Source organism: Pinus tabuliformis, chromosome 6 (genome assembly GCF_031772625.1).
Source record: "Pinus tabuliformis cultivar Carrire ecotype Pingquan chromosome 6, CPIR1, whole genome shotgun sequence".
Lineage (NCBI taxonomy): Eukaryota > Viridiplantae > Streptophyta > Pinopsida > Pinales > Pinaceae > Pinus > Pinus tabuliformis.
The window spans coordinates 5619106-5631872 of record NC_142292.1 but is presented as its reverse complement, the minus strand read 5'-3'; the positions used below and the strand labels follow the sequence as shown (position 1 = coordinate 5631872).

General features: G+C 41.1%; 1 protein-coding gene across 1 annotated transcript; it reads right to left on the bottom strand.

Annotated features, from left to right (window-relative positions):
* Positions 1-11092: 11092 nt before the first annotated feature.
* LOC149256928 (uncharacterized) lies at positions 11093-12084 on the bottom strand. Its single transcript, XM_089368722.1, has 3 exons — positions 11926-12084; positions 11684-11764; positions 11093-11563 (listed from the first exon to the last, which is right to left on the bottom strand). The coding sequence occupies exons 1-3, from the start codon at positions 11975-11977 to the stop codon at positions 11373-11375; spliced, it is 324 nt and encodes a 107-aa protein (XP_089224848.1). The 5' UTR covers positions 11978-12084; the 3' UTR covers positions 11093-11372.
* Positions 12085-12767: the final 683 nt, after the last annotated feature.

Below are 12767 nucleotides of genomic sequence, written 5' to 3'. Positions count from 1 at the left end.
AATCTTTGAGCGTCTTTTCGGGTGTAGTTCTGGGCCATATCCAAAGGGAGAGATCTTGCCCAGCGACTGCGTCTGTGTTATAGACATTTTTGTGCCTTACAGCATAGAGCATGAAATGTCAATAATCTGAGGGATCCAAAGTCCCCAAACATGTTGTTCCTACCCCTAGAGGAACAAGGTCAGCAAACCACAGCACTACAGTTCAGTTCTCCACTAAAAACACTCAAAAATAGGTCAGTTTTGGATCATTGCAGCTGCTCCACTAGGCATCTGCGCTGCATAGCAGGTACAACAAAGGCTACCTGCGTTGCAGAGCAAGTAGGACAAAGGCTACCTGCGCTGAGCGTACTTGGACATGTGGAGGAATCTTTTCTCAATGTGCCAGTGCCCAGGAAGCTTCTAAATTGACACTTGGATCAGAAGATTCGCCTAATGATGAGTTAAGAGGTTCTAAAACTCCAAGTGGAAGGCAGAAACTCTGAGTGAAGGACTGAAGAACAACTGGAGTTGAAGAGGACAACAAGTCACACATCAAGCTGACTTATCTTCACTCCAAAACTCTATATAAGGATCTCATCCCATGGGATCTGGAGGCCGGAATTTTGTGCAGAGAATTGTTGTTGGTTTACAGTTGAGAGTATTGGGTGATTGCTTGAGGGAGGTGAAGAAGAGATTTCTCTCCGTCGGGAAGGTGATGCTGGATTGGACCTCTCATGGTTGTATCACCGCCTGAACCTTACTTCCATATATTAATAAAGCATTTGAGGTTCTTCTATTCGCATGTGTTTCAATGGTGTATTGTCTTACTTGCGTCTTTGATTTATGCTAATCCTTGAATCAGTTATGAATGCATGCTTCTTGTAGTTTCCTTTCTTTGTCTTGTTTGCAGGATCTCGTGTAGCTGGGCTCGTGAAAAGACTTGGAGCTGGGAGCAAGCGGCAATCAAAGGAGATTGGATCGACCATTTGCGCAAGACATCGGTAAGTGGATCTCTTCCTTTTATCTCTTGCATGTCATAAAGAAGAAACTTTAGATAGCTTTGCTTTCAGCTGTTGCTAAGGAACTGTCACCCTTAGAGTGGGATAGGGTCATTCCGTGTTGGATACTTTTCCCCACAACAGACTGGCGACTCCGCTGGGGATTGTGTCTTGTTGGTAGCTTGTGTATTCTTGCTATTTATCTCTTGAACAAAGGGAGTACCGAATCGAACTGCATTCGAATCCTTCGAATGCAAAGTAGAGGGCAGCTACTCTAGCTCAGTGCTGGGCATGTTCATGATTTAAAGAGCTGATCCACAAGGACTCTTTTAAGCTCTTTGTGATAGTGTTCATCTTCCTCAATCATCCTCTAGTGTATACTTGTCTGATAGCTTCTGATTTGGCCAAAAACCGCTCATTTTTGAGCAAACTGTGACCCGGAATCTGAGAGAGACGTGAGTTGTCTCATCAGTGCAGCTGCAACAAAGGCTACCTGCACTGCAACGCAGGTCCCGAAGGGGCTACCTGCGCTGCATCTCAGATTGACAGTGCAGCACCTGCGCTGATCCAGTTTTGCTTTGTGCAATTTGGATTCTCCACTGTCTGTTGCCCAGTTTTCAGTATTGTTTTTGCAGCCTGTTGTCAACCTGTATACCCAGCTGAAACCACTTCTCTTTGCCCTCATTCCGCCTCAGTTGTATGAAGAAACCATGATTTTTCTTATTGTATTTCTTGCTTTCATTCACAGTTTCCCATAGCGAAAGTGAACTAGTCTTGCTGTGACCTCTTGGATCTAGACCTGTGAGAAAGTGTCATTGTGATTCTAAGAGTTAGTTTATTGCTGTTCATAGCTGCTTGAGCATTTGCTTTCGTTATATGGTTCGAATTTCAGTATTTCTTGTGTTTGAAACGAGTGAATCTTAAGGTGTTCTTTTGATTATTGGACAATACTTGTTTGCTTTCGCTTGAAGTTGAATTCGAAATCGTACAACAGCTTTCTTTTTGTCATACACTAAACATTAAGAGAGAAGAAAAGAAATACTTGCATTGTGCATGTGCATTTTGACAGTTTGCATGTCGATTTAGGAAAGTGCATTAGTGTGTGCTCCATGATCTGTTTGAAAAGATGATGTCTTTCTTTTCCTTCAGTAGTTAAGGTTTTCATAAGTTGAAAGAATTGAAAAAGCTTGCTTATCATTCTTAGACTGCATTTAGGAGTTGTCTCATACATCACGTGGTGATCCATAAAGGCAAACTGCTAAGCAAGATCAACCTAAAAAGAACTGAATTTATCTAAAAATGCTTTGAAACATAACGAAACACAGTAGAGGTCTAGGTAGAGACGTGAACCGGCGTCGTTAAACATAGTGACTATCGATCTCTACGAAGGTGGGTGATTCCTCCTGAGGGACGAGAGCGCTAATACGGATTTGTGCCCCCGTGTACCGTCACATATATTGGGGGACCCCTATAGGAACAAAGCCTTTATCCATAGGAAACCGTGTCGGCCGCCCTACTGATCGCGATGCAGTGAACAGAGCATTCACGAAGATCGACCACTCGTACCGTAAAATGTATTCTGTGGTTTCGCGAAAGGTTTGGCACACCCTTGCCTAGAACTCCAGAGTAGTTTCTTTTGGCCTTTTTCAAACTCTATAACTGAAAAAGTCCATCCGAGCATTTGTCACTTCGGGCTCGTTAATACATCGAAGGAGACTAGAGTCATCTTTAGCTTTTTCTCGACTTAAAAAGTGAAAAAGCAAGTTGTGTCTAAAGCGTCGTCATATAAAATTCATCTTAAACGGAACATAATTACCCTTGATTCCTACGTTGATCTTTAAAGTTGAGAACATGGAACACACCAACCAAGGGATCCCACAGGGGGGGACCCCTAGCCCTTTCTCCTCTTGGGGAGAAGTTGGTGCGCCCCACATGGCCACATTGTCGCTTCCAGGACTGACAATTGGCCTGCCAGTTTGGCTATTCTCAACCGCTGTAGTTCAGACCACCACGGTTCCTGAACAGTCGAGTCAACAGTTAGACCAGTCTAGAACTACCCTCCAGCCTTCCACTTCTTATGAGCCTTCCTCTGATCCTTCTTCTTCGAAAGGTCAAGCCGCCAAAAGCGCGGCTCCCATAGAAAAGAAGAAAGAAAAGAAGCAAAAGGAGCCAAAAGCGCCTGGGGGCAAGCAGAAGGTATCTAACGAAAACCCACACACAGCACGGACCGGGCCCAAGTCGCCATGTGTCATATGTAGAGGGAACCACTTCCACAGTGATTGTCCCAGTATTCCCCGGATACTAAGGGACTGGTCCCCTCGTTTGCACGATTCGGAAGCGTCAACCTCTGACAACCAGGTCGAATGCTTACCGTCGACCAACGAAAGTGAAGGTCGCAGACGACGAAGAGGATGGACATCCTCCTGCGAATTGTGTGAAGGCAATCACACCCTCCGCCGTTGTCCCTTTTTAGACGAAGCCAAGAGAGTTTTGGAAGATCAACTGGTTGCACCGTTGCTACTTCCTCCTGGATATCAAAAACTCGCGCCAAGTCCTTCGTTGGTCGAAAATACAGCTGTCTTGCTCAGAGGGCCAGCTGAAGTGTCAATCACTGAAAGTGAACCTACTGAATCCGGACCGGACGAAAGTCCAAAGGTCGAAACGGCAGTTGACCCGGTTCTCCCTTCAGAAGTTTCATCTTCAAATACCACAGTCACTGAGGATTCATCTTCAGTTGACACCCCTACCGAAGAGAATAAAGATGACACCGTCCATATTCTTTTCGTCAACACCGATTCTGATGAACATCAGGGAAATGTGCCCACTCCTTTATCGCAGGAAGGAGCTTCATGAGGATCATACCCGGCCGTATATTCGGTCCCACCACCAAGCAACCTGGTTGTGTCCTTTGATTGGAACCAACCAGGCAGACCCCGGTTACCAGCCAGTATACCATTTAGAATTATAGTCCAAATATACAAAATGGTGATGGCTGGAACTATCATTGATGAAGGGGCATCTGTGAGTATCCTGTCCTCTATTGCTTGGAAAGCACTGGGTTGCCCGGCGCTTTTGCCCGAGACAAGGCGTCTCTCGGGTTTTGACAAAGGAACCAGTCGACCATTAGGGATTCTGCCTAATGTGCCTATTACCTTGAAAGGGAAGGCTGTCAAGATGAATTTGATGGTCGTCCAAGGACCCTTGGATTATAACCTACTCCTTGGACGAGACTACATATATTGCATGGAAGCAATAGTCTCCTCACTCTTTCGAATAATGTGTTTTCCATACGAAGGAAGAATGGTCAAGCTCGTAGACCAACTTTCATTTCCGGGATCACGCATTGCCAATAGTCACATACGTACCCTAAATGATCTATTTGATCAAGAAAGGTCTCTTCCCCCGGTTCTTCTTCCTGATGAATGCGAGTGATTCGGGAAAGGAACGCAGGAGCCCAGGGGGCATGCATCCTGGTCTGCTATGGAGGCAGAAAAAACCTTAGGTGTAGAGTAGAATTTCCGCGGAAGAATATGACTAGTCCGTACCCCGTCCCCCTCCTTCATCTTTGTGAATCTTCCTCTGAGCCATCTTCGTGGAGAAGAAGGACAAGAAGACAAAGAGAGAGTTGGACTCTCAGAAGGGGCTGTTAGGGATGAGGTTGTTCTGGAATAAGATTCTTTTGTTAAAGTTAAGTGTCTGACGTTAGTCACGTCATTCACCTTTGTCTAAATAGGTAGGCTCTACCAAAGAAGGGGATCCGTTTGTGGCAGCAAGTAGGTACCGGCTTTGGGTAAAAGGCCAGCCTCACCCATTAAAACAAATGTTTTAAAGGATAAGTAGGGGCAGCCCCCAAAGATAGAGACGCTGTTGTTGCCACAGATTGTAACCATCTTTGGATAACATAATGATAGACATCGCCGAAGAAAGTTTCTGTTTGAAAGATTAGCAGAACAATCTTTGGGTAACCTGAAAGAGGTAAGCCTCACCTGTTGAAAACAAAGGTTTTTGACGGATAAGTAGGGGCGACCTTGAAGTTAGACTTACACCTGGGGGCATGCAAACCTCTTGGAATGCAAGCGCGGGCGGCTTTTTAGTTTTAGGTAGGACTAACCCCTCTAACCCGTAGGATGGGCCGATACCCAGCTTGCACAAAGAGAGGGTATGGAGCAATACATAGGAAGATGAAGCTCCTTAAAAAATAGCGATCTTCCATGAGACCTTCCTACTTTATGACTGGTAAAAACGAGAAGTTTTTGGCAAGGTTCAGGCTCGTTAAAAAATAAACACAAGATACGAGCAGTTTTGGCAAAGTTCATGCTCGTTAAAAAATAAACGCAAAAACCGAGCAGTTTTAATGCGGAAGTTCATGCTCGTTAAAAAATAAATGTTAAGCTTGTGAGCAAGCTTCCCCCAGAGTTCAAGCTCACTGGAAAAAATGAACCGGTAAATAACCATTTGAGACCTTAAAATCATCAGCCATAAAAGCCTTGGTCGTGTTTGTGCACCGTCACCTCCACCTTTCATTTGGCCGATCATTCACCTCCACTTGATTGTTTACCTATTTTGAGGAATAGCTGCGAAGAGTGATTTCACCTAGCCATCCTTGTAATACTGCCGTGATTGGAAAATTCCAACCTATACCTGGAATCTGCTGCTATCCCTGTTTATCACTCGTTCCTCAAAAGACGAGTCTTCTTTGAGCTCTTTTCACTGACTCGTAAAATATGAAAAGTTTGCCGAGTTTTGGCCTTCCAGCTCGTTAAAAGGACCGGAAGAGCTATCCCTCCTCTAGATTTTAATCTTTTTGGACCTGAGGGATTATTGCACAAAAAGATCGAGCGCTTGTCTAGTTCGGCTCGATAAAGATATCGAACATTCATCCCTTCTGTATTGTTTTATACTTTTTCGGACTTAAGGGATTAGATGACGAAAAAGGACCCCTGGAGTCCACTTTATGTACCCTTTTCAGACTCTCTAAAAGTGAAAAGGACCGAGTTGTCGTTGTCGCTGGGCTCGTTAAAAAATATTGGATAGCGACAAACTTGTCTTTAGACGAGAACGAGTTTCCCTATCGCTAAGCTCATTAAAAACATAGCGATGGGCTTGCCCGAAGGGCAGGTTATAGATCAAGCATATGTTATCCTCCTCAAGCTTGACAAAAATAAAGAGGTACTGGTCAGAAATGACTGGGGAAAAATTGGGAAGAACCTCAAAGCTTAATGGTAGCAGGTCGCTCTTGAACATGACACTTTTGCCTCCGTAAATATCGGGTTGGGTTATTATCATTCACCGGTCCCTTCACCATGGTCTCGCCATACCATCCATACATGGGGTAATGCTACCGATCCATCACATCAGTGTCGTTATATGTTCAAGAGATGTCATTCAGAAAGTGTCAACCGGGTCCCATCCACTACCATACATCATCTTTCATCCTTCCATGACCGCCACCCTGAATCATATTTCACAGATCGTTTTCACCATCATCACTAGCTCCGTTCCATGTCACTGATGTGGGATTCATTAAGGCCCTCCTTTGACGGATCACTTCTTGTCGACATCAGCTCATTATCCAAGAAGTTGATCTAGGAACACCCCCTCAGTACTTTGAAGCTTGCATGCCTCAATGGCAAGTTTCTCACTTCCGGCGATAGGTATACATTAATGACCTTCGACCGGAAGACTTTGCATGGTGTTCGACGTCAGATCCTATATTCACGCCACGTGAATTGTGCTGCAGTACCTTGAGGGTCATCATCATTATCGGTGATTCCTCTCGCGCTTGTTAACGGTTTACATTATTGACTGGTAATCAAGCGATGTCTTTCCATGTTCGACTTCAAGAAATTCTCACATGGATCGACTTGTACTTAGTGTGAAGATCGGAAGTTTGAAGACCCCGGATCTAGTTTCATCCATCTGGGCTGCGATATATATTCAGGAGATAAAAACATAGACATGTGCAGCAGATGGTCATCCTACTAAAAGGATGATAATTAAAAGCAGAGAATTATCAGTCTATTATCAGACGATCGTCTGTTTATGTACAGCGAATGTATTTATAAAGCTGAGCATGGGAAATGCCCGCATCAGCTAGATCATGAAAAGAAAGTATGAAAAGATAATGTATTGTATTGTATTTTTTTACAGGTCACCTCCCGACGATTGAATGAACTTCGGATCCTCCTAATAAAGCATTTCACCCGATAAACGACCTCATACTTTAGGGGGCAACTGTTATAGACATTTTTGTGCCTTACAGCATAGAGCATGAAATGTCAATAATCTGAGGGATCCAAAGTCCCCAAACATGTTGTTCCTACCCCTAGAGGAACAAGGTCAGCAAACCACAGCACTACAGTTCAGTTCTCCACTAAAAACACTCAAAAACAGGTCAGTTTTGGATCATTGCAGCTGCTCCACTAGGCATCTGCGCTACATAGCAGGTACAACAAAGGCTACCTGCGTTGCAGAGCAAGTAGGACAAAGGCTACCTGCGCTGAGCGTACTTGGACATGTGGAGGAATCTTTTCTCAATGTGCCAGTGCCCAGGAAGCTTCTAAATTGACACTTGGATCAGAAGATTCGCCTAATGATGAGTTAAGAGGTTCTAAAACTCCAAGTGGAAGGCAGAAACTCTGAGTGAAGGACTGAAGAACAACTGGAGTTGAAGAGGACAACAAGTCACACATCAAGCTGACTTATCTTCACTCCAAAACTCTATATAAGGATCTCATCCCATGGGATCTGGAGGCCGGAATTTTGTGCAGAGAATTGCTGTTGGTTTACAGTTGAGAGTATTAGGTGATTGCTTGAGGGAGGTGAAGAAGAGATTTCTCTCCGTCGGGAAGGTGATGCTGGATTGGACCTCTCATGGTTGTATCACCGCCTGAACCTTACTTCCATATATTAATAAAGCATTTGAGGTTCTTCTATTCGCATGTGTTTCAATGGTGTATTGTCTTACTTGCGTCTTTGATTTATGCTAATCCTTGAATCAGTTATGAATGCATGCTTCTTGTAGTTTCCTTTCTTTGTCTTGCTTGCAGGATCTCGTGTAGCTGGGCCCGTGAAAAGACTTGGAGCTGGGAGCAAGCGGCAATCAAAGGAGATTGGATCGACCATTTGCGCAAGACATCGGTAAGTGGATCTCTTCCTTTTATCTCTTGCATGTCATAAAGAAGAAACTTTAGATAGCTTTGCTTTCAGCTGTTGCTAAGGAACTGTCACCCTTAGAGTGGGATAGGGTCATTTCGTGTTGGATACTTTTCCCCACAACAGTCTGCCAGGCATCCCTTCGATTCTACACAGCGCCGATCAGTTAGGGCAGCTACGGCATCGAGACTTTCTGAAACCCTGATCTGAAGATACGCCATCGCCTTCCAGTCTCGACAACTAAAACGTGTTGTTTCAAGGCCTAATGTTAATCATTTCAAAGTTTTTGGTTGTTTGGCTTATGTGCATGTACTTGATCATAATAGAAAAAAGTTAGATGCAAAGAGTGAGTTATGTATTTTTATTGGGTATAGTGAGACAAGCAAGGCTTATAAATTGTATAATCCTCTAACAAACAAGCTTATTGTCTCAAGAGATGTAATTTTTGATGAAGGGGGAGTTTATGGTCATAAAAAAGGCCATGTTGAGAGGACAAAATCTGTTTTGAATGATGATATAATTGTTGATAATGATCATGAGCAGCCAACTAATGTTTCTGTAACTAGTGGTTTAACTCCACCAAGCAACCCTTCATCAATTTCTTCAACATCAAGTTCAAGTCCAACTTCTTCTCCAAGTTCTACAAGGAAGGTAAGAAGATTGAGTGATATTTATGAAAGGAGTGCAAATCAAGCACATGAAGAAAGCCCAATAGGCGAGATAGTCAATTTTTCTTTATTAGCCAAGGCTGAATTTGAACCATCATGTTTTGAAGATGCATGTACTAAAGAGGTTTGGATGCAAACCATGCAAGAAGAGATGGATTCCATTCAAAGGAATGACACTTGGAAGTTGACAGAGCTTCCACATGACAAGAAAAAGATTGGCACCAAATGGGTCTATAAGACTAAATTTAACAGTGATGGGAGTGTTGAAAGACACAAAGCAATATTAGTTGCTAAAGGATTCACACAGAAGTATGGAATTGATTATGAAGTGACATTTGCACCAGTAGCAAGACAGGAGATCATTAGAATGTTGATTTCATTAGCAGCTCATAAAAAGTGGAGCATACATCATATGGATGTGAAAAGTGCCTTCTTGAATGGGTACTTAGAAGAGGAAGTATATGTGGAGCAGCCACAAGATTTTGAAGTGGAAGGAAAGGAGAATAATGTCTACAAGTCGAAGAAGGCTTTCTATGGCCTTAAGCAAGCACCAAGAGCGTGGTATGCAAGGATTGATGGATACTTTCAGGAAAATGGCTTCCAGAGAAGTAAGAATGATCCTACCCTTTACTACAAACAAGAAGGTATTGATATTTTAATCATAAGTTTGTATGTTGATGATCTATTGTATATGGGTAGTAGTTCTAAGATGAATGATAAATTCAAAGTTGCTATGATGAATGAATTTGAGATGAAAGATCTAAGCATCATGAAATATTTTCTAGGAATGGAGGTTTATCAAAGTAAGGATGAGATTTTCATTTGTCAGACAAAGTATGCACAGGATATGCTAAATAAATTTGATATGCTTGATTGTCATCCATCCCCTACTCCAAGTGCTCATGGAGAGGTGTTATGTAGAGATGATGTTGCTGATTTAGTTGATGAGAAAACTTACAGAAGTATTGTGGGGAACTTGATATTTCTAATCCACACAAGGCTTGATATTACATATTCAGTTTCACTTGTTTCAAGGTATATGACAAATCCATCTGAAATACATATGAAAGTAGCCAAGAGGATTTTAAGGTATGTGAAAGGCACTCTAAATTTTTGTATTCATTACTACTCTTCTGAAAAGTTCAATCTTGTTGATTTAGTGATTCAGATTGGAGAGGTAGTCTTGATGACCGTAAGTCCACATCTGGAAATTGTTTCTCTTTTGGTTCTGGTTTGATTAGATGGATCTCAAAAAAACAAAGCATTGTTGCCCTCTCATCCACAGAAGCGGAGTATGTTGCAGTTACCTCAGCAGGTACACAAGCTCTTTGGCTCAGAAAAATTTTGGAAGAAATTTGAGAAAAACAAGTTCATCCTACAGTGATTTATTGTGATAATGTAAGTGCCATCAAGTTAGCAAAGAATCGAGTTCATCACAGCAAGACAAAGCATTTTGACCTGAAATATCACTTCATTAGAGATTTGGTGCAGAAGAAGGATATTGAATTGAAGCATATAAATACTCAGCATCAACTAGCAGATATCTTCACCAAAGCAGTTGCAAAAGATCAGATTTTGGCACTACGAGATAAGATAGTAAATCCTCATTAATCATTAAGGGGGAGTGTTGGGAATAATGTTTAATTAGTTATGTAAATTTCTATTTAGTGTTCTTGCAAAATTAAGCAGCAAATTGTTAGCTGTAGTAGTGCTGGAAATTAGCTGTAATGTCAGTAGATTTGTTTCAGAGTAGATTTTAGTAATACTTGAATAGATTTTAGTAATAGTTTTACTATATAAGAATGTAGTTAATAGCTGAATTAATATATGAGATTTGCAGCATTTTTTAGGTCACACAGTAACTATGTTTCTTAATTGTTTTATTCTTTTTATATGTATTTTTATTCATAGTACTGTTGGCTTCTCAATTGGCTTGAAATAATTCATTTCATATTCTACATTTAAACACAAGACTTTAAATTTGTTAATTCATAATACAATAATCTAAATATTGTTTAGATTATAAAAAATAAGCTACTTTAAATATATTTATTTATTTCTCTTATATAATATCGAACAATTAATTTTTTTTAATAACTGATGGATGGCTGTAATTCTGATTTTCATCAAAAATTAGGTGGCTGTAATTCTGACTTTCGTCAAAAATTAATAAAACATTTTTGAGTTTGCGAAACAACATTTGACTTTGACATTCATAAAACAAAAATATGGCCATGTATAAACAGATAGATATCTCACACTGCTGTTATTCATACTCAAATATAGAAAGTATACATAGAAATTTATAGGCTTATCGACTCTTTATTCATACCATAACATATACATAGAAATTTATAGGCGCAACTCCTCTTCTGGCCTCTTTTTATTCATACCAGAACATAACTAGACAAATCCATAAACTTATTTGACTGCTATTTTAATAGCATAATCAGATACCACACATAACCAGAGAAATCCATAAACTTATTTGACTGCTATTTTAATAGCATAATCAGATACCACAACATACATATCCGATTGTTATTATTCTTGCTTCGAATCTCCCATTTATTTAATCGCACTTTCCCACACAGTGAAAGTATGGACAAGTAACTTCGGTGCCATTGGTAAGATGCAGCGTGCAGCTGCCCCCTTTCGGTATCACTGATCGCGCAAAACAACAATTGCAGTATGCCTGCAGATGTTGGTCTCCCGATGAGGTGCAAGTAGTGTATGATACATCCAAGCAATTGCGAACACACACTGTACATCACAATCCAATCAAACATTAATAATTTCAGAGCAAATATCATTGTTACGGACAGATCCATGAAGGGATTAGAGGGATTGGAAAATTCTATAGATTCTACTTTGAATTTTCACCTTGCAGCAGCCTGCGATGCTGAGCAGTCTCTCCCATTCCTTGTGCACTAGTGCATAGCAGCATCGATAGAAGAATAATACCTACAGTGCCCATACAATTTGTTCCACGTCATCAGATTAATACGCATCAGATTTGAACCCACGGTAGTGAATGTTACCTGTGGCATCGACTAAATTAAATCGACCTCCGCTAACTAATACGACCCAAAATTTAAATGAGAAGTTACTCGAGAGATACGTACTTGCGGAGATGCACAGAATTTGCATAACCAGAAAATTTCGTGTGGACGCCATGATATGATATGATGAAGATGATGCCGCCCGCAATTAATAGTTAATTCGCGTGCTTGTCCTCGCTGACCTTCTGTTTATTGTTTGAGAACAGAGAGCGATACTTATAATTATCAGTGAATCAGTGATTCCCATTTATATAGAGAGATTGGCGTAGTTCTTTCATTAACTTTAGGGTCAGATCAGAGGAGGTGACTAGACTTGGCTGTAATTGTTGAATAGAGAAAGCATGAGTAATGCACGTTTCTTTGACCAACATGAACGTTGGAAAGGTCAACTAAGGCAAGTGGCCACATTGGGTGGGAGTTGTCTAACGAGGCGGGGGAATTGCAGGGAGGCTTAAAAGTGGCTGGAATTTTGGTAAAAAAATTTCAAATTTTTTTGTAGAGCTGGTGTTTGAATCAAGTTTTTGATGGTGGAAATGAATTCAGCAGCATCAAAAACTGCTACTACAGCTAAAATTTTGAAGTTTAACCACTATAACTTGAATTTACAAAATACTTGCCAGATTTTCTTTAAATATAACCGGAATTTCCATAACTTTTCGAACAACTCCTTTGGTTAGTTAGACTATGTGCATTTGGTGAGTTGCTGTCTGCTTACGCCAAGTAAATAACAAAGGTCATCAATGCCACCATGGTATTCATCAATGTGAAATTAAATATAATTTATAGAACATTTATACAACTGGTATAAGCATTAATGTCAAAGTAACTGTCAGTTATTAATCGTTTCTAACTTTCATTTCATAAATGAAGATTGATGTATCACGAACTTGTTTACAGGATGGAAA

Coding starts and splice junctions, on each gene's coding strand:
- LOC149256928 (XM_089368722.1), bottom strand. CDS start 11,977: ATGGCGTCCACACGAAATTTTCTGGTTATGCAAATTCTGTGCATCTCC. Junction 11,765..11,925: donor AATTCTGTGCATCTCCGCAA/GTACGTATCTCT, acceptor TGGGCACTGTAG/GTATTATTCTTCTATCGATG. Junction 11,564..11,683: donor GCATCGCAGGCTGCTGCAAG/GTGAAAATTCAA, acceptor TGTGATGTACAG/TGTGTGTTCGCAATTGCTTG.